Source organism: Tachysurus fulvidraco, chromosome 4 (genome assembly GCF_022655615.1).
Source record: "Tachysurus fulvidraco isolate hzauxx_2018 chromosome 4, HZAU_PFXX_2.0, whole genome shotgun sequence".
NCBI classification, from domain to species: domain Eukaryota; kingdom Metazoa; phylum Chordata; class Actinopteri; order Siluriformes; family Bagridae; genus Tachysurus; species Tachysurus fulvidraco.
The window spans coordinates 6,700,735-6,718,727 of record NC_062521.1 but is presented as its reverse complement, the minus strand read 5'-3'; the positions used below and the strand labels follow the sequence as shown (position 1 = coordinate 6,718,727).

Below are 17,993 nucleotides of genomic sequence, written 5' to 3'. Positions count from 1 at the left end.
ATGTACAGACAGTTGCAAACTGTTTAATAGCACCTGTAAGACTATAGTTGCTTGGCGTTACAAAATGTCAACACACAATAAAACAAAATTAATGACTATTAATATTTTAATATAATTTTAATATACTATATTTTTCGTAACTTTTTTCTTCCCTCCCACCACCTAAATGTTAATAGAGCAGAAGATAAAGCTAATTTACTTAGTTACATTTACAACGATGAATACATGGACACCTGTTCACTAGGTTACAGACTTAAGAATGACATCAACCTAAAACTTTGGTCGAGTTTTAATGTAGACATAAAACAGACAGGGAACAAAAGTGCTAGTTCAAGTGTTTCAGGAAAATTTAGGTCTTCACCTGTCGTATGAAAATCTATACAAATTCAGTCCACCATTTCGGTGCCAGAACAGAAAAGAGTCTCGTTGTATATCTACCTCTTACCCTGAGAGACGGTGGGACCGGGGGACGAGCAGTGCTGGTAGCTCTGAGGCACTGAGGTGCAGTGTGAGGAGTGACAAGTGCTTTGAGGTAAGAAGGAGCCGGTCCATTTATGGCTTTGGACATTTTTTTGGTTTGTTTTCTGTTTGTAAAATGCCAACAATACACTTTGTTGGATAATTAACTTAAGTGGATGATAAGTTAAGATTAATTAAGGATGAGGTTCGCGGTTGCCTGCAAGAACCGGTTTAACGATATGGTATAGAAACATCTAAGGTCGGAAAACGTTAATTAGGAGGTATGTTCCATATATTTTATTTATTTTTTGCCTCCAAACCCCACTCTATATAGACAAAAGTAAATGGACAGCTAGTCATCCCATTCCAGATTCAGTCCCTATTTTGCAAGTACAATAGATTCACAGCTCTGGGAAAGATTTTGCACTAGCTTTTGGAGCATGGCTATAGGGATTTGCGTCCAAGATTTGGTTTATGATGTGTACTCTGAATTTCAATTCCTCCTAGAAGTGTGTGGTGGGGTTGAGATCAGGGCTCTGTGCAGGACACTCGAGTTCTTCCACTCAAACCTCTGGAAAACCATGTCACAAGGACACCGTCTTGCTGGAACAGGTTTAGGCCTCTTAATTCTAGTTGAGTGAAATCTTCATTATAAAGCATACAAAAACTTACTAGACAGTTGTGTGCGTCCGAGTTTGAGGAAGCCGCACGTATGGGTGTGACCTGCAACTTTGCCTTTAAAGAAACTCTATGCTTCTATGTAAAACTGTACAACGATGCGGTGAATAAAAACGTTTTGGACACCAGGAAACCAGGTAGATTTGCTACGTTTTCCTACGTCTCGTACTCCTACATAACTGCTCTGTAATGTAACACCATGTACAATACTACTGTATCTATATGTATGCCTCTTTTCACCATGGTAAACACCAGGGGTGGTGAAATGAAGTGACTGATCTGCTTTACTCTCTGAGTTGGAAGTGGGTGGAAGTGGAACAACGATGAACTGGCTCGAGTCGAGGCTGTTACTTAGCGCTCGGCAAATCTCTTACTGTACGCTGAGTTCAACTGGGTTGTCAAACACTATTCCTCAAATTCTTGGCTAAGATCAGCATTCTGCAAAGACACTTCTTGGCACGTTATTCGGAAGCGCTGTATAATTGACCCGACGTGAACAAATCGGTTCTCTGAGCACGCAGACTGACCATTAAACAGACCTGTAAAACTCAGACGCCACAAAGTGCTTCACGAAGAAGCGAAAATAGTAGATGACAGCATGCATTTAATCTCTAATAACTGCCAACTACGATCTTAGGTTCCATTGTGTGCACTCTCATTAGCTGATGCAAGTGAGCTCTGTTCACCTGGTCACTGCTGTAGTTTCCTCAGAAGGACAAAACCACCACCTGTTCCAGTTAATAAGTTAATAAGATGTTTTAAGTGTACTGTTAAAGGTTTGTTATACACATCTCTCTTCATTTAAACCCACAATAAACATTAAAAATCGATCTTTCAACAAGTGCAGAAATGTATTAGTTTGTCGTCTATTCTTTCCATCAAAAATGTCACTTTTTTGTCAAGATGAATGCAAATGGAAGCTTATGGAACTAAACAAAGATTCAATCACATGCTCTCTAAAGAAATTCTTATTTCAGGAGTTTTGCTAAGCTCTGTTTAGTATCTCATGTCTAGTACTGATGTTGATTACATGCACGCATGAAGAAAGCAAAAAGAAAAAAGAAAAAGAAAAAACACCTTGAATTAACTAGCTGTTTTGTTTAAGCTAATTATTTCTAATAGTCAATCGTTTGCTTGTTGTTCATGGTTTCAATTCTCAATAGTTCTGTATTTATCAAGCGTTTCTCTCACATCTCTGTCAATCCGGTTAATCTCATCGCGCTTGTCATTTGCAGTCAAAGTGCCACTAGTTATGAACTAAACTTTTATAAAACAGAACATTTTTCATCCGTTTTATTGTTTGTTTGTTTGCCAAAAGACATGTCACAAAATTGGACAGTGGACAGACAGCAGCATAGCGCTGGTCCAATTAATTTACTCAAACTAATTATTTGCTTGAGTCACCAAGTCATAAGAGAGTTTAATAAAAGTGAAATCTTAATTTGATTTGTTACGCGTCGATTTACCCAGAAGCACTGGCCCAAATAACCCCCCGTTACACCCATGAGAAAAAATGGTCACCTGTTGCAAGCTACAGTAATGTGAGCGTTTTTTTCCACTTCTCGTGATCTAGCTCGAATTCAAGGTTCACTGCTTTGGCAGTTGTGTCTGAGGCATTAGTTTAAATTAAAAAATGGGATTAGATTTTGTGTGCATGTACAATAAGTAGGGCAGCGCTGATGTGAAGAGGACTGGTTTTGTGTTTTCTCCTTCAAGAGACGAATGTTTCTCACGGAGGATGATTAAGTAATGAAAAGTAATGCTGCCTTCATCGTGCGAGGACACAAATGAAAAGAGTTAGTTAAGAACATTAAAAAAGAGGCTGCAGTACTTGGGATCAATTTGAGCCCTTTTTGTATTTGTGAAGTGTTTTCTGGTTGTATCTGGTTGACTTATGTGACTCGGTAATACAGCTGGTCTTGAGAAGTACAGTATAACATCTCAAGTCAAGAAGTTTTTATGTTTTTGTCACTTGAATTTGAAACACTGTTCCTCCAGGACCATGATGACAGTGACAAGAGCTACAAAAGACAACGCAACTAAATAAACTACACAGTATTACATAACGTGAATGTGTGCAAATATGAACAGTGCAAGACGGTGCAATCCTGAGAAAGCAAGTGCAATCAGATATGAAAACGTTGGAGAGCCACATGAATCGGGTACTACTAATGAGTAGTGTTGCCATCTCACAGCTCCCTGATCCAAATCCTGATTTCCCCATGTTCTCCTCCATCCCCAAAGTATGCTAATAGTTGGCATGGCAACTAAATAGTGTAAATTACTGTCCGCTGACGGACTAACGTATCGTGTAAAGTGTATCCCTGCCTCATGCACAGTGCTGAAAGGACAGACTCTGGATCCACTGGTGACCCTGATCATAATAAAGCAGCTACTGAAGATAAATGAACGAATGAATCACTCCTGTAATGGACACACACAAAAAAAGGGTCGATGCTTTTATCACTAGTCATCAGGCACATTGAATTCATGCTGTTGCAATCTTCAAAAGTTAGTACTGTGTCAGAATCTTAACTGATACACAGAAGGAAATATTTCAGATACCCCTCTGGATGCGTTTTCTATTTCGCAAGGCCGTTCTTTTGGTCTAGACATTTCAGAGAAATGCATTACTAGCCTATTACAGACTGCTTCATGCTTAATTTGAACTTCTGGAGGTATTACATGAGCCAAGACGGGCACAAACGAACGCTGTGAAATGAGATCGGACACACTACAGGTATTCATCCGACCATGTAGCTGCTCATTCATCTCAATAGTTCACATTCATATATGAATCATGCAGTGTGTATTATTCCCAATGTCATTCCAGAAAACATTCTGGCTGTCAATTGTTGTTTACTATAGGCTCAGACCTGTTAATGTGGCTTATGTTTTTTCAGCTTTTTCTGCTATGTCTTTTATGTTTTTCATATTTTTCACAATCTCTCTCTCTCTCTCTCTCTCTATATATATATATATATATATATATATATATATATATATATATATATATATATATATATATATATATATATATATATGGGGGAGTGATGGTGTGTGTGTATGTGATATAGATATATATCACATACACACAAACACACACACCATAAACCCCCCCCCCCCCCCCCCACGTGGCTTGTTGTTAAACTGATGCACAAATGCAAAAAAATTCTAAACACGTTACAGTGAAAAACACTTGTGACACGGCTTGAGGTTGTCTTTTTTCTGTTTTAAGCCATCACTGTGCCATCATTGTGGCTGGTTAATATGTGCATCATGCATGTCCTCTTGTCTCTGCTGACAAAAATCACTACATTCCTGACATTTAAAAAGCTCTGTCTAATCCAGTTGTAAATAAAATATAGTTTCGAATCACAGATTTTGTGCAAACGAACAGATTCAGTGATATTTTTGAAATAGTTGTTGTGTTTTTTATGTGTGCGTGTGTGCGCGCGCGCGTGTGTGTTAAAGCACTAAGACTTACACGAAAACTCCGAACAGCAGCATCCGGATTCCGATCTCCAGCGCGAGCTCGCGCACGTTTTTTCTTCGGTCTGGAGGAGACATCTTCATGGTCTTCTTGCTTTCTTTCCGTTCTTTTCTTTTGTCTTTTCTGCTGTTTCAGCAAACGCAAACGTAATCCAAAAATTGCATGAAAGTCATCTGCGCTCGGATGTCGTCCTTTACTGCTTTAGCATCACGATGAGATGCTGAATGAAATTTTGGACGGTGCGCGTGCAGAAAAAAAATGTTTGTGTATAAATATCTCTGTATTTATAATAATACGTGGTCCTTGGAGCTCGTTTGGTGTCCGTCTTTAATCCATATTGTGTTCCAGAGATGTTGCGCATGAACTAATTGAATTTCAATTCATTAAAAAGGGTGAAGGGATAAAAAATGTGTATCCAGGTGATGCAGCATGGCAGTAAAGTGGCACGCGCTGGACTTTCGTGTGTCTGCTCCACTACAACCTCTTCCCACACAATGGTAAGCGATTTGTCGGCCCACACCTGGGCACCGCGGTACTTAGAAAAAAATTTATCAGTTGTTGTCTCACGTTCAAGCAGCAACAGGAGCGTTTGTGCTTGTGTGTCACTTTCGCTCGCGCAGTCAGCGTGGCTGCGCTTTTATAGTCTCGGGCGCGCGCGAACCTGCGCGTGCGGCTGAGTGTACGATGACGCAAGAGCGTGGAAAAAAATAATAATAATAAGGAGGAAACACACATACACACATATATATACATACTGTACATACACACACATATACAGTACATACACACACACACGCGCGTACACATACACACACATACACACACACATATGTTCCTCAAGCACATCATATACACACATTGTTCTCACACAACCGCCTCACACTCCCTCACCACTGCTAGCTTACTGTTAGCACATCACTAATGAGGGCCAAAACAACACTGAGTTCCTACACCAATGGGAATACACAAAGATATTCTTCAACTCAGACAGTCTTCCTAAAGTCAACAGAGAGGCTCTACCGTGCAAGGATTTATCAAACAACGCCAAACTTTCCCTTCATATACACATTTTTGTTGGAAAACATACAACCAACTCTTCTAATTTGAACACATTATGTTTTGGTCCTAGCCAGGGATGATTAATACACAGCTGACCAAACGATTTTGCTGTAATTGTATGATACATTTCCTGGACTCCCACAAGACAGATGGCTTCATTTATTAAGCTCATCAGTTAAATACTATACAATTCTGGCTATTTATTATATACTTACAGCATTTATATTCAACAACACAATAGCATTAACAATTATTTTCAATAGATGAACTATAATGTTTGACTTAAAATATGAAAGTTCTTCAAGTAAGGATGAAACAGAAGAAAGGACACAATTTTCCCAGGACGTATTTCTAATGGGAATGTACAAATAGCAGAGGAAAAATAAGCAGGACATTTGGACATATTAATAACTCAATATTAATTAATTGTATATAGAACTCTTGTATAACACTTGTAAAGAGTTATACTGGATATCAGCATGGTTGTGCTTTCACAGCCATGATGATTTTCATGCCATTTTGTCTAAATATTTATAGGATGGCTTATGTGAGTTATTGAGGTTTGGATTAAACTCATTCTAATCAAATTTTGGATAACGATGTGGGAGCCAACTGGTAAAGGTGTTGGACTATTAATTAGAAGATGGTGAGTTTGAATCCCAGGACCACGAAGCTGCCATAGCCTGAACAAGGCTCTTAACCCTCAGTTGTATAAAAATGTAAGTCGCTCTAGATAAGAGCATCTGCAAAATGTAAAAGAAATATAATAACCTACATTGTGACAGTGGTGGATTTTTCCAAACTCAATCCATTTATGCTTCACAAATCCCGCTTGTGACAACAGGTTTTAATGGAAAGTAGGGTAGAATAACCCAGCCTACACATGGGAGTTGACTAAGCCTGCACTTTACAGATTTTGGATGAACAAAAATACCATGACAGATGTTCCTATAGTATACAGCGTGTGCAAAGTTTGTGGCAGTCACAAAAACAGCATTAAAATGCTTGTTCTGGTGTCTGAGTTCAAATCTCAGAGCTCTCAATAATTGGGCTTTTAAGAAAATACCTTAATGAATGAACCTCTTGTATCACTTTCAGTTCATTGTTAATGTAACTTGACAAGGATTAAGAGATTAGTTTATTCATTTAAATATGATGTGTCCAAAATGTTTGTGCCTATGATTATAAAGTATTGTAGAATAAAACATTCAAATTATCACATTTTTTTAACATACAAATTCACAAAAGGCTATTGCCATCTCACAGACTTGCATATTATCTAAATATGATCTGCTTACGTATAGAACTGCTTACTTATAGGATTTTTTTTTTCTCACCTCAAGTTCCTGGTTCCACCCACTCACCTAAGATTAGCTCCCAGTCTCCTACATTACCTCCCAAAAGTGATTCATCCGTTCTCTCTTTTACAGTCAGTGCCAGGAGTATCCTCCACAGGAAGCTCAAAATACGAACATACGCTTTGAGTGCCGCGCTTGGAGCCTTGAAATAAAGCACATCAAAGGACATACACCCATATTAGTAACTAATGCACTCTAAATATAGGCTTCTTTCATCACAGCACATAGATAGCGTTTTTGTTTTCACTATAAAGGCTCTAAAGTAATATACAACCGATGTGCTGTTTAATATACAGTATGATGTGGACTTGAGCTGAAGATTTTTGAATAAGTTTGAAATGATTCATTTTTGAATTAAGATTAATTAAGAATTAATATTATTTGTATGATTAGAACTTCTTCAAAGTCACAGTGACAAATACAACACTGTCACATACAGCTAGAAATTGGTTTTCCCTAATGCTGAGTAATTTCTTCTTTATTTCAGAGGGAAACAGGACATGGTTTGTAATTCATTGAGTACAATTTGTTCTAACATACAAGCTTTTCCTACCTTTCTGCTGATAATATTCAAGGACAGAGCAAAGCTAAAGTTGCTCATTCTTTTCCTGTAAGACCTCAGCCTATGAATGTGAGCTCCCTGGGCCACCTACTGTACTGCTGACAAGATACAGACCACCTCTACTGGGAAAGTGTTCACAACTCATGATCTCTTGACCTTTCATGTATTCAGGGAATTCTCATTGGCCAGGGTTTAGACTAAATGCATTGAAAGTTTTCAGACATCGTCATGTATTTGAGCACGATGACAAGCCAGTCTCCAATCATCCAATGAGGTCATCATGAAACAAGGGTATTTGAGAGGGCATCGTTTAAAAGCATTCCTCCACCACAGTGTGTGATTCATATTGACCCATGCCAGATACAAGCCATGGTTTAAAGCAAAGACACATACTATACCGTGTTCTTAGTGGACATGTCTCACTCACAACATTTTCATAAACATTTTCTGGCATATTGTGTGTATCAGTACAATGATATATTTTAAAAACATCTTTTTTTAATGTTTATGGAACACACCAAACCTGCCATGCATTATCTTAATTAAAAAGCTGGTTGAAACATTGAAAACGTTATATTTATGGCTTGCATCAAACAATGGTTGTGAGAGACGTTAATGCCCAACTATCAAATGGCCAAATTGTAGGATGACCAATCAACATTGAGAACCAGTGGTGATGGAGATTTACATTACATTTACAGCATTTAGCAGACACACTTATCCAGAGAGACTTACATTTTTATACAACTGAGGGTTAAGGGCCTTGCTCAGGGTTCCAGCAGCGGCAGCTTGGTGGACATAGGAATCGAACTCACAACCTTCCGATAGCCTTCCTGTAGTCAAACACCTTAACCACTTGGCTAGATTTAGTGATTGACTCCTTATTCCTCACCAAAAACCTTTAACCTCCATATTCTGTAGCGTTGAGGTGAATTGAGAAGGTACTGACACCCGAACATCAAATGCAACATTTAGCTCTGGGGTTTCTAATCGGGGGCACGGTGGCTTAGTGGTTAGCACGTTTGCCTCACACCTCCAGGGTTGGGGGTTCGATTCCCGCCTCCACCATGTGTGTGTGGAGTTTGCATGTTCTCCCCGTGCCTCGGGGGTTTCCTCCGGGTACTCCAGTTTCCTCCCCGGTCTAAAGACATGCATGGTAGGTTGATTGGCATCTCTGGAAAATTGTCCGTAGTGTGTGAGTGTGTGAGTGAATGAGAGTGTGTGTGTGCCCTGAGATGGGTTGGCACTCCGTCCAGGGTGTATCCTGCCTTGATGCCAGATGACGCCTGAGATAGGCACAGGCTCCCCGTGACCCGAGGTAGTTCGGATAAGCGATAGAAAATGAGTGAGTGAGTGAGTGAGTGAGGGTTTCTGATCTTATCTACAAAGGAGATAGAGATAGTAGTGTGTCCGTAGGAGCATATTTTCATTCCAATCAAGCAAGAGAGGCACCTGATTCCACCTGTTTAATCAGTTGATCCTGGCTTTCAGTAAACTTGGGTATGGATTCTATTTGTTTGGAATAAAAACCTGAGCCCACACTGACCTGGACAGGCTGGATACCCTGAATTGACTGAATGAATGTATACCCTGGGTTTCAAAACAACTTTTATCTGGACAAAATCTGCAAGTTAATGTGTCAGATTCTTTTCGTTCTGGGAAATCTCCCAGTTTAAAAGACTTTTTTTTCTCGTTTTCACTAAAATCATGAAAGTGATTATTCTATGTTTGAATTTGTCCATTGGTAGAGACACTTATTTATCTCCAAATAAATGACAGCTCAATTCCATGTCAATTTCTCCAAAGGTATCAGATTTAAAACAGAACTCCTTTACTTATGTAGACTGCAATGTGAGTAAGTAAACTAATAAACTAATTGTTACGCACTGAATCTACAGTGATTAAGCTGTATTCCAATAAGAGCAGTAGTATACAGTTTTCACCTGTTCAGTATGTAGGAAATGTAATTCATCATTTTTGAACCAAACTGGCAGGATTTATCCTCCAGGACAGGAATATTATTGCAGACCAGTATTTCACTTTGTTAGACTCTTCTGCCATCTTGAGGTGATAAGACTATAATGTGCCTTAACCAAAAAACTGCTGCTGCTGATCAACGTTATGGAGATGCAGATTTCATTTCTTTCACCTGCACACAGTGCCAAAGCTACCAGTACCTGGTTTAAAGACAATGGGATCCCTGTACTTAATTGGCCAGCAAACTCGCCTGACCTTAACCCCATAGACAATATATGGGGTATTGTGAAGAGGAAGATGAGATATGCCAGACCCAACAATGCAGAAGAGCTGAAGGCCACTAACCTGGGCTCTCATAACACCTGAGCAGTGCCACAGACTGACCGACTCCATGCCACACCGCATCGCTGCAGTAATTCAGGCAAAAGGAGCCCCAGCTAAGTATTGAGTGCTGTACATGCTCATACTTTTCATCTTCATACTTTTCAGTTGGCCCAGATTTCCAAAAATCCTTTCTTTGTATTGGTCTTAAGTAATATTCTAATTTTCTGAGATACTGAATTTGGGATTTTCCTTAGTTGTCAGTTATAATCATCAAAATTAAAATGACATTTTATTCGATTGTAAAATATTCAATAAAATAATTCTATTATATTCAATTATTCAACTAATTATATGACCAGCACCTGTATAATGGGTCAAGTGGTGGCAGGAAAGAAATATACTAACCTCACCAGCAGGATTTTACTGATGCCACTCTTAGTCCCTGAGCTAGTGAACTACAATGAACATGTGTTTTGGAGCCTACAAGTTGCTTTAGATAAGGATTTCTGCCATATTCCTTAAATGTGAACATACCATACACTGTAAGTGTGTAGTAGCAGGTCAAGTGCTTGGTCTAGGTTTATTTTTGGTCTAGCAGGTATAGTAGGAGCTCTGTTGGCTCATGTTACAAGCTCAAAAGCTTAAGAATTTATTACATTTACATACGTTTAGATGTGTAGATTGTCAACTTGGTTTTTATAGTTTCCAAAGATAATGAGCAAAAAAAATGTAAAGAAGCCAAAACAAATGTCTGTTTTTGTTGTTTTAATAATGCATAAAGACAAAATTTTATTCACAGTCATACTAGCATGCAGGATTCAATTACATTAAAGGATGCATGTCATGGATTTAAAACGGTTAAAATGAGAGCACAGCACTTATGAACTATGTGGGTTTCTGTCACTTATTTTACCTTCTTTTGTTACTGATTGTAAATAATATCCTCTTCATGCATTCATTTTCTGTTGTGTTTATCCTACATATAACCTGGAGTCTATCGCAGGAGACTCAGCGCACAAGACAGAGGACACCCCAACACATCCAACACACACACTCATTCATACAAGAAAAGAAAAAAAGAAAATTCTTGGTCAAACAAACAATTCTTAATTCATATTGTATTTTGCAAGAAGTTCTTACAACAAGGTCTGACTCTGAAGTTCAGTAGTCCAGGATAAACTCTCTCTGGGTCATACAGAAATCTGGTTTCAGGCTCTCGATGGTACAGTCCGAGGTGTCCATGGTGCACAGGCTGCACTCGCAGCTTAACGCGACAGGATAGGTGATGTGGGGATCCACACCCGGTCGACAATCCGGCAGGCGAACCGTTTCATAGCGGACATCTCTGTAGGTGCACACATGCTGATAGATGGAAGAGAACGGGCTCTTGTACACAGGTTCCTGTAGAAAGCATTTATTGGAAAGATTTTCCCTTCTCAAATGATATCTGCAATCATATGCTATACATATGTACAAGTTTGCATGAAACAAGCCAACAATACATTGGAAAATGGTTATACGATATCATCCATGCAACTTTTGTAATAACAATCGGTGTACATAAAATCATTCATTCATTCACTCAGGCTTCATGGGGCAAGATGCAGGATACACTCTGGACAGAGTGCCAACCCATCGCAGGGCACACACACACACTCTCATTCACTCACACACTCTCACACTACGGACAATTTCCCAGAGATGCCAATCAACCTACCATGCATGTCTTTGGACCGGGGGAGGAAACCGGAGTACCCTGAGGAAACCCCCGAGGCACGGGGAGAACATGTAAACTCCACACACACAAGGCGGAGGCAGGGATCGAACCCCCAACCCTGGAGGTGTGAGGCGAATGTGCTAATCACTAAGCCACCGTGCCCCCCCCCCTTTACATAAAATCAATTAAAGATTAAAAAAAGGAATATATTCACCTTGGTGAAGCAGTGTCCACTGCAGATGGAGGTTTGAAACACAAGGCATTTGGGGCAGCCATCTTTCTCTACAGAAACGGTCTCATTAACAGGTTCACAATGTGTCAGGTGGTAGCTATGAGCAGCGGAGAAGACGTTGATCAAGAAATATAGGAGAAGAAAGGAGAAAGCTGGCATGGACATCCTGTAATAAATAAAAAAATACAATACAATTACCCACTAAGTTCATCAAGTAAACATGAGATAATCAAGCAGTCAATGAGCCAGTGCAAATGAGTTCAAATTCAGACTACAATTCAGCAATTTTATGTAATAGTTATACATTAAATAAAATCAAATCACACTCTATTACACTACGGTTCTTACTTAAGAGTTTTCAAAGATCGCTCAGCAGGCTGCTGTCTGTCCCTGCAAGAGTTTCACATGTTTATATAGTGCACAGAATTAAACCACGGCCTTATCACACTAATCTGAAATAAAGTACAGCTAAGTGCTCTGACATAATTACGGCTACTTTTTCAAGGATACACCATGACATTAGAAACCTGCAAGTTCATCTTGCTCCAGCCAAAAGGATTAATAAACTTCCTATTTGGATACTTTTCTTTCATTCGGGGCTGTGTTTGCTTAGCAGTTAGGTTCATAATGCTATAGTACTGAGATCCTCATACTGCATTTTCAGAAATTAAGGTATTTTTTCTTGTTGCTGCAGTGATACCATCAGGGACACATATTTTGTGACTTTAATTTGTATCTTTTACCTGGAAACATGAATATAGCATGCATCATTGGACCATAACCCCTCTAGCCAGTCTGAGCCAGGACAAAAATTATAAATCCTTTATTAATCATACAAAGCCTGAATGTATCTACACATGCAGAATACCAGCAGATCGAGAAGAATCTCAGCTATAAGACTACAAGATCATTCATTCATTCTCTACCGCTTATCCAAACTTCTTGGGTCACGGGGATATCTCAGGCGTCATTGGGCATCAAGGCAGGATACACCCTGGACTGAGTGCCAACCCATTGCAGGGCATACACACACACTCTCATTCACTCACACACTATGGACAATTTTCCAGAGATGCCAATCAACTTACCATGCATGTCTTTGGACCGGGGAAGGAAACCGGAGTAACCGGAGGAACCCCCGAGGCACGGGGAGAACATGCAAACTCTGCACACACACAAGGCGGAGGCGGGAATCGAACCCCCAACCCTGGAGGTGTGAGGCAAACGTGCTAACCACTGAGTCACCGTGCCCCCCGACTACAAGACCATTTCACCTAAACAAGACACAAATAATAAGACAGAAAATATGTAAATGTTGAGCATACAACAAAACTTATTTAAAAGTTATTTTTTTAAAAACTGCTCCTCTTCTGAGAAGGCTGTGAGGATGCGTGGATTTGTGCTCAAGAACATAAGTGAAGAAAGGGGTGTCTCAGTGGGATTGAGGTCAGGGAACACGAGACAATCACGTTGTTCCACTCAAGAGTTTGCAAACTGTGTTTCCATGGAGCTCACATGGTGCACAGGGGCACAACATTGTTATGCAAAAGCATATAAAGTTACTATATACAATTATGTGCTGCCATGTTTCTTGCAAAAGTTTGGGAAAGAACCACATTTGGGTCAGGTGTTCAAAACCTTTGTCCATATATTGTAACGTTCAGCTAATTAAAGCAACACCAAAAACACAATACAATACAATACAATACAATACAATACAATACAATACAATACAATACAATACAATACAATACTAATACAATACAATACAATACAATACAATATAAATGCAATACAATAAAATACAATACAATACAATATAAATACAATACAATAAAATACAATACAATACAATACAATACTAATACAATAAAATAAAATACAATACAATATAATACAGTACAAATACAATACAATACAATACAAATACAATACAATATAAATACAAATACAATACAATACAATACAATACAGTACAAATACAATACAATATAAATACAAATACAATACAATACAATACAATACAATACAAATACAATACAATATAAATACAAATACAATACAATACAATACAATACAATACAATACAATACAATACAATACAATACAGTACAAATACAATACAATACAATACAATACAATACAATACAATACAATACAATACAAATACAATACAAATACAATACAATACAATACAATACAATACAATACAATACAATACAATACAATATAAATACAAATACAATACAATACAATACAATACAATACAATACAATATAAATACAAATACAATACAAATACAATACAATACAGTACAGTACAAATACAATACAATACAATACAATACAATACAATACAAATACAATACAATACAATACAATACAAATACAATACAATACAATACAATACAATACAATACAATACAATGCATTGCAATGCAATACAATACAATACAATACTAATACAATACAATACAATACAATACAATACAATACAATACAATACAATACAGTACAGTACAAATACAATACAATACAAATACAATACAATACAATACAATACATTACAGTACAAATACAATACAATTCAATACAATAAATTGCAATACAATACAAATACAATACAAATACAGAAACACAAACGACTAAGGACTAGGAAAATTAGATCTTGTTTTTAATTCTCAGAAAATATGCTTTTTTCATTTTGAATAACGGCACAACTGCCATAAATAATAAGAATAAGACTAAAAATAAGAATAAGAATACTATTGGACGGAGACCGGAACTAACGATTTCAGTCTACGTTCCCGTCAGGAACATTTATTGGCGGATCATAACATTGCAGTTGGCTGCCAATATCAGTCACGTTGTTATAAAATAATCGAACCCAGCAATTTAGTCGTAGAATGGTTATAAAATCGTATCATTAGTGTAAGAATGGCAGAGCAGGAGCCAGGCAGTAAGAATCAGGTTAGTATTTTGGTGTTAAGTTTTGTGTAAACGAGCTGTTATGTGGAGATTAATATTATATTGTAGTTGTAGCTGCTCTAACTGGAGGAACTCTGATCAGAATGTTTGTATGTGAAAATTCAGGAAATAATTGAGACAAGAATAGCGTTAATATGTGTTAGTTAGTACACGTCATATTTTACAATTAACATAATGTAGAATTGTAATTTCAGCTTCTGTGAACCTGTACAGAGTTTTTGTTTTGTTTGTCCAAGTTCCATCTATGATTATTTTATTCATTTATTTTTTTATATCACTGTTTTGTTCTCCACAGGGAGTAAAACTTTTAGGGATACTGGATGTTGAGAAAACTCCTTGTGCAAGAGAAGCTATTCTCCATGGTGCAGGAGGATCAGCTGTTGCAGGATTAGTGCACTTTTTGGCAACCAGTAAGTCACACAGTTACCAACATCATCTACTCTGTTCATTGAAGGTTAAATTTCTTTAATTCACTTGGAGTACAATCTAAGCATGTAACCGTTAAGACAATTTTCTGTAAACTGACATTCACAATACTGTATGCTCATAGTGAAGAAGTATGTTATTCTTTTTGCTCTATCCAACAAAGTTTATTTATATAACTGTTAACTCCACTATCTTGTGTTACAAAAGAGGATTAAGTCCAGTAAATACTGTACGTATATCATGCCTATATCATATATCTATATCATGCCGTCTCTGTGTGTTTTTCCGTAACATTACGGATCTTAATCAAAACCATCCTAATTTTTGTGGCACTGATTTGTGAAAAGTCTCTCGTTAGAAGTGTTATACAAAGACAGACTGACAAGAAACACACACGTACACAGCTACAACAAAACAAGGTCGAACTATGAAGCATGCACACTTACAAATAAGGATTTGCAATTGCATAAAATATATCCATTAATCGTAAACATGATCGCAACATGAATCAGTTACACAAGTAAGCGGTAGGCACCTGTAGAGCGACAGAGAAGCAGTAGAGCGACAGAGAAGCAGTAGAGCAACAAGAGAAGCAGTAGAGCGACAGAGAAGCAGTAGAGCAACAAGAGAAGCAGTAGAGCGACAGAGAAGCAAGCAGTAGAGCGACAGAGAAGTTTAGGATATTTTTTAACAGAAGGGTTTTGGTCTTCTTCCTCCATCAGGCAGAGTGAAGCGCTCGTTCCATGCAGGCATGGCTGGATTCATGATCACAACAATGGCTTCCTGGTGCGTCATCCCACATTTAAAGAGAAGCGTCATCTTTTCTTCTTGTATGAATATAAGTGCATATATTAAACTTGGTTCTCTACGGTAAAGAAAATGGTTACGGTGAAATAATCTTTACAGAAAAGATTATTGTAAGTTTAAATGAACACTATGATCATGTAATTCGCTTTGTTTTAGTTTTGCCGTCTACTGTATACAGGTTTGTATGTATTAAACTTGTTTTAAAAGTTTAGCAACTACAGTTAGAATTCATTTAGGATAAAGGCTAATACAGATGTTTTTTTCCATATGAATATCAGGGGAAATAGAATGCTAAAAGCATTCTTAAAATAATAATAAAAAAAATAATTTATTGTAAACTTTTAGAGCTTATCTTTTTAAAGTGTTTACTTCCTGTATTTTGGTTTATATATATATAAAAATGGGATAATACACTATCAGCCATGACATTTAAACCACTTGCCTGTGTTGGTCCTCCTTGTGCCACCAATAAACAAGAGCTCTGACTTGTCGAGGCCTGGGGACCCCATAAGGCCTCTGAAGGTGTGCTGTTGTTTCTGGCACCGATACATTAACAGTAGATCCATGAATCCAACTCCATGAATCTGACTTGTTTGGCCAGAAAACCCCACAAATGGTCAATTTGCTCAAGATCTGAAGAATTCGGAGGTCAAGTCAACAACTTGGGCTTTTTGTCATGTTCCTCAGACCATCCCTGAACAATTTTTTGGACACGCTCAGTCCCAGTCATCTAGACTTCACAGTGTGGTCCATGTAAAAGTTTTATTTGTTCAATTGCTGTCCACAATGTCACAGGTGCCAATGTAAAGAGATTATCAGTGTTATTAACATGACCTGTCAGAGGTTTTAGTGTTATGGCTGATCAGTGTATATCAAAGCAATACTACAGATATTTCTTTGTGCAAATTCTAACGCTAGGTAACTAGCTAGCTAATCTAAACCAATCAAAAACCAAGCTATTTTTTTATTCATTCAAGCAAGCTTTAAGTAATTGTTATTATTTAGTAATACTAAATAACTCTATTGATGCCTTACATATGGCCTTTATTCGTTTTAGGTTCTACTGTCGGTATAACAATGCCAGACTGCGGGTACAGCAGAAGATGATTCAGGATGGAATTAAGAATAAAGTTATTTACGAGGGGACGAGTCATGATCCAACACGAAAAGCAAGAGATCAATGAAGTCCCAATATTTTCCTCTGCGACTTTTTACATTCTCATCAGCTAAATGACAGTTAATGGTATAAAATGTCTGTTTTTTATGCTTTTTGTGTCAATATTTGACCAATGTGAAAAACCTAATAAGTGAAACAAACTGAATGGCTCTGTGTGTTATTCTGTACATGTTTTCATTCTGTTTCTCATGCTTCATTTTATACCACGCGGTCACGAGCACGAGCGTCAGCTGCAGTCTCACGTGAACATTTACTGAACAGCGACACCTCCAGTCGCAGATTTCAGTAACATCTCCATATCCTGCACCTGCTTTTCTCCAGTATGAGATTGTAATCAGAAACACATCTCCACAGTAAGTGTGACATGGTTACGAGACCAGTGGGGCATTGTGTTGTATACGTTGGAACACTAATGCTGTGCTGTTAGATGAGTTCTGATTGTGAATATCACTACATCATGCAGTCACCCTTTTGTCAGGAAGTTTTTTGTTTTTTTTTTGCACCTAATAGCTGATATGATCATTTTGGGCCACTTCTTGGATCTTCAGTACATTTCAGTACCATGAGAATGTACAAAGTGGTCAGTCATGTAGTCTTGGTGAAGCAGGCAGAAAGTTTTATTTTTATTTTATTGTTATACAAATATGTGCAATATTCTGCCTATAATTCTAGGGGCACAATCGCTGAAGTCCAGAAGAAGAAACTACTAAGACAATCCTGTCTTACGTCTATATCCA

At 37.9% G+C, this 17,993-nt stretch overlaps 3 protein-coding genes across 4 annotated transcripts in view; 1 reads left to right on the top strand and 2 right to left on the bottom strand.

The window, feature by feature from the left end:
• plpp4 (phospholipid phosphatase 4) overlaps positions 1–5,261 on the bottom strand; it is an 85,096-nt gene extending 79,835 nt beyond the window's left edge. Inside the window, exon 1 of the mRNA XM_027165644.2 lies at positions 4,625–5,261. Coding sequence (XP_027021445.2) covers positions 4,625–4,713 — 89 coding nt within the window. The 5' untranslated portion in view covers positions 4,714–5,261. The remainder of the gene's footprint in view (positions 1–4,624) is intronic.
• Positions 5,262–10,663: 5,402 nt separating this feature from the next.
• Positions 10,664–12,241, bottom strand: lhb (luteinizing hormone subunit beta). Its single transcript, XM_027165865.2, has 3 exons — positions 12,208–12,241; positions 11,842–12,025; positions 10,664–11,311 (listed from the first exon to the last, which is right to left on the bottom strand). The coding sequence occupies exons 2-3, from the start codon at positions 12,022–12,024 to the stop codon at positions 11,072–11,074; spliced, it is 423 nt and encodes a 140-aa protein (XP_027021666.1). The 5' UTR covers position 12,025; positions 12,208–12,241; the 3' UTR covers positions 10,664–11,071.
• Positions 12,242–14,659: 2,418 nt separating this feature from the next.
• LOC113655337 (cytochrome c oxidase assembly protein COX20, mitochondrial) lies at positions 14,660–17,401 on the top strand. Of its 2 annotated transcripts, none has more exons than XM_027165831.2 (4): positions 14,660–14,828; positions 15,142–15,256; positions 15,995–16,102; positions 17,137–17,401. In XM_027165831.2, exons 1-4 carry the CDS (start codon positions 14,796–14,798, stop codon positions 17,184–17,186), a joined length of 306 nt encoding a protein of 101 aa, XP_027021632.1. In that variant the 5' UTR covers positions 14,660–14,795; the 3' UTR covers positions 17,187–17,401. The 2 variants fall into 2 exon arrangements, with proteins under 2 accessions (XP_027021632.1, XP_027021631.1); XM_027165830.2 differs by having other exon boundaries at positions 14,667–14,828; positions 15,995–16,058.
• Positions 17,402–17,993: the final 592 nt, after the last annotated feature.

What these genes read in the sequence shown, in the direction of transcription:
- LOC113655337 (XM_027165830.2), top strand. Translation starts at nt 14,796, where the DNA reads ATGGCAGAGCAGGAGCCAGGCAGTAAGAATCAG. An exon ending in AGCCAGGCAGTAAGAATCAG is followed by an intron (nt 14,829 to 15,141) that starts GTTAGTATTTTG and finishes TGTTCTCCACAG; the next exon opens with GGAGTAAAACTTTTAGGGAT. An exon ending in ATCACAACAATGGCTTCCTG is followed by an intron (nt 16,059 to 17,136) that starts GTGCGTCATCCC and finishes TATTCGTTTTAG; the next exon opens with GTTCTACTGTCGGTATAACA.
- lhb (XM_027165865.2), bottom strand. Translation starts at nt 12,024, where the DNA reads ATGTCCATGCCAGCTTTCTCCTTTCTTCTCCTATATTTCTTGATCAAC. An exon ending in GTGGACACTGCTTCACCAAG is followed by an intron (nt 11,312 to 11,841) that starts GTGAATATATTC and finishes TGCTTTCTACAG; the next exon opens with GAACCTGTGTACAAGAGCCC.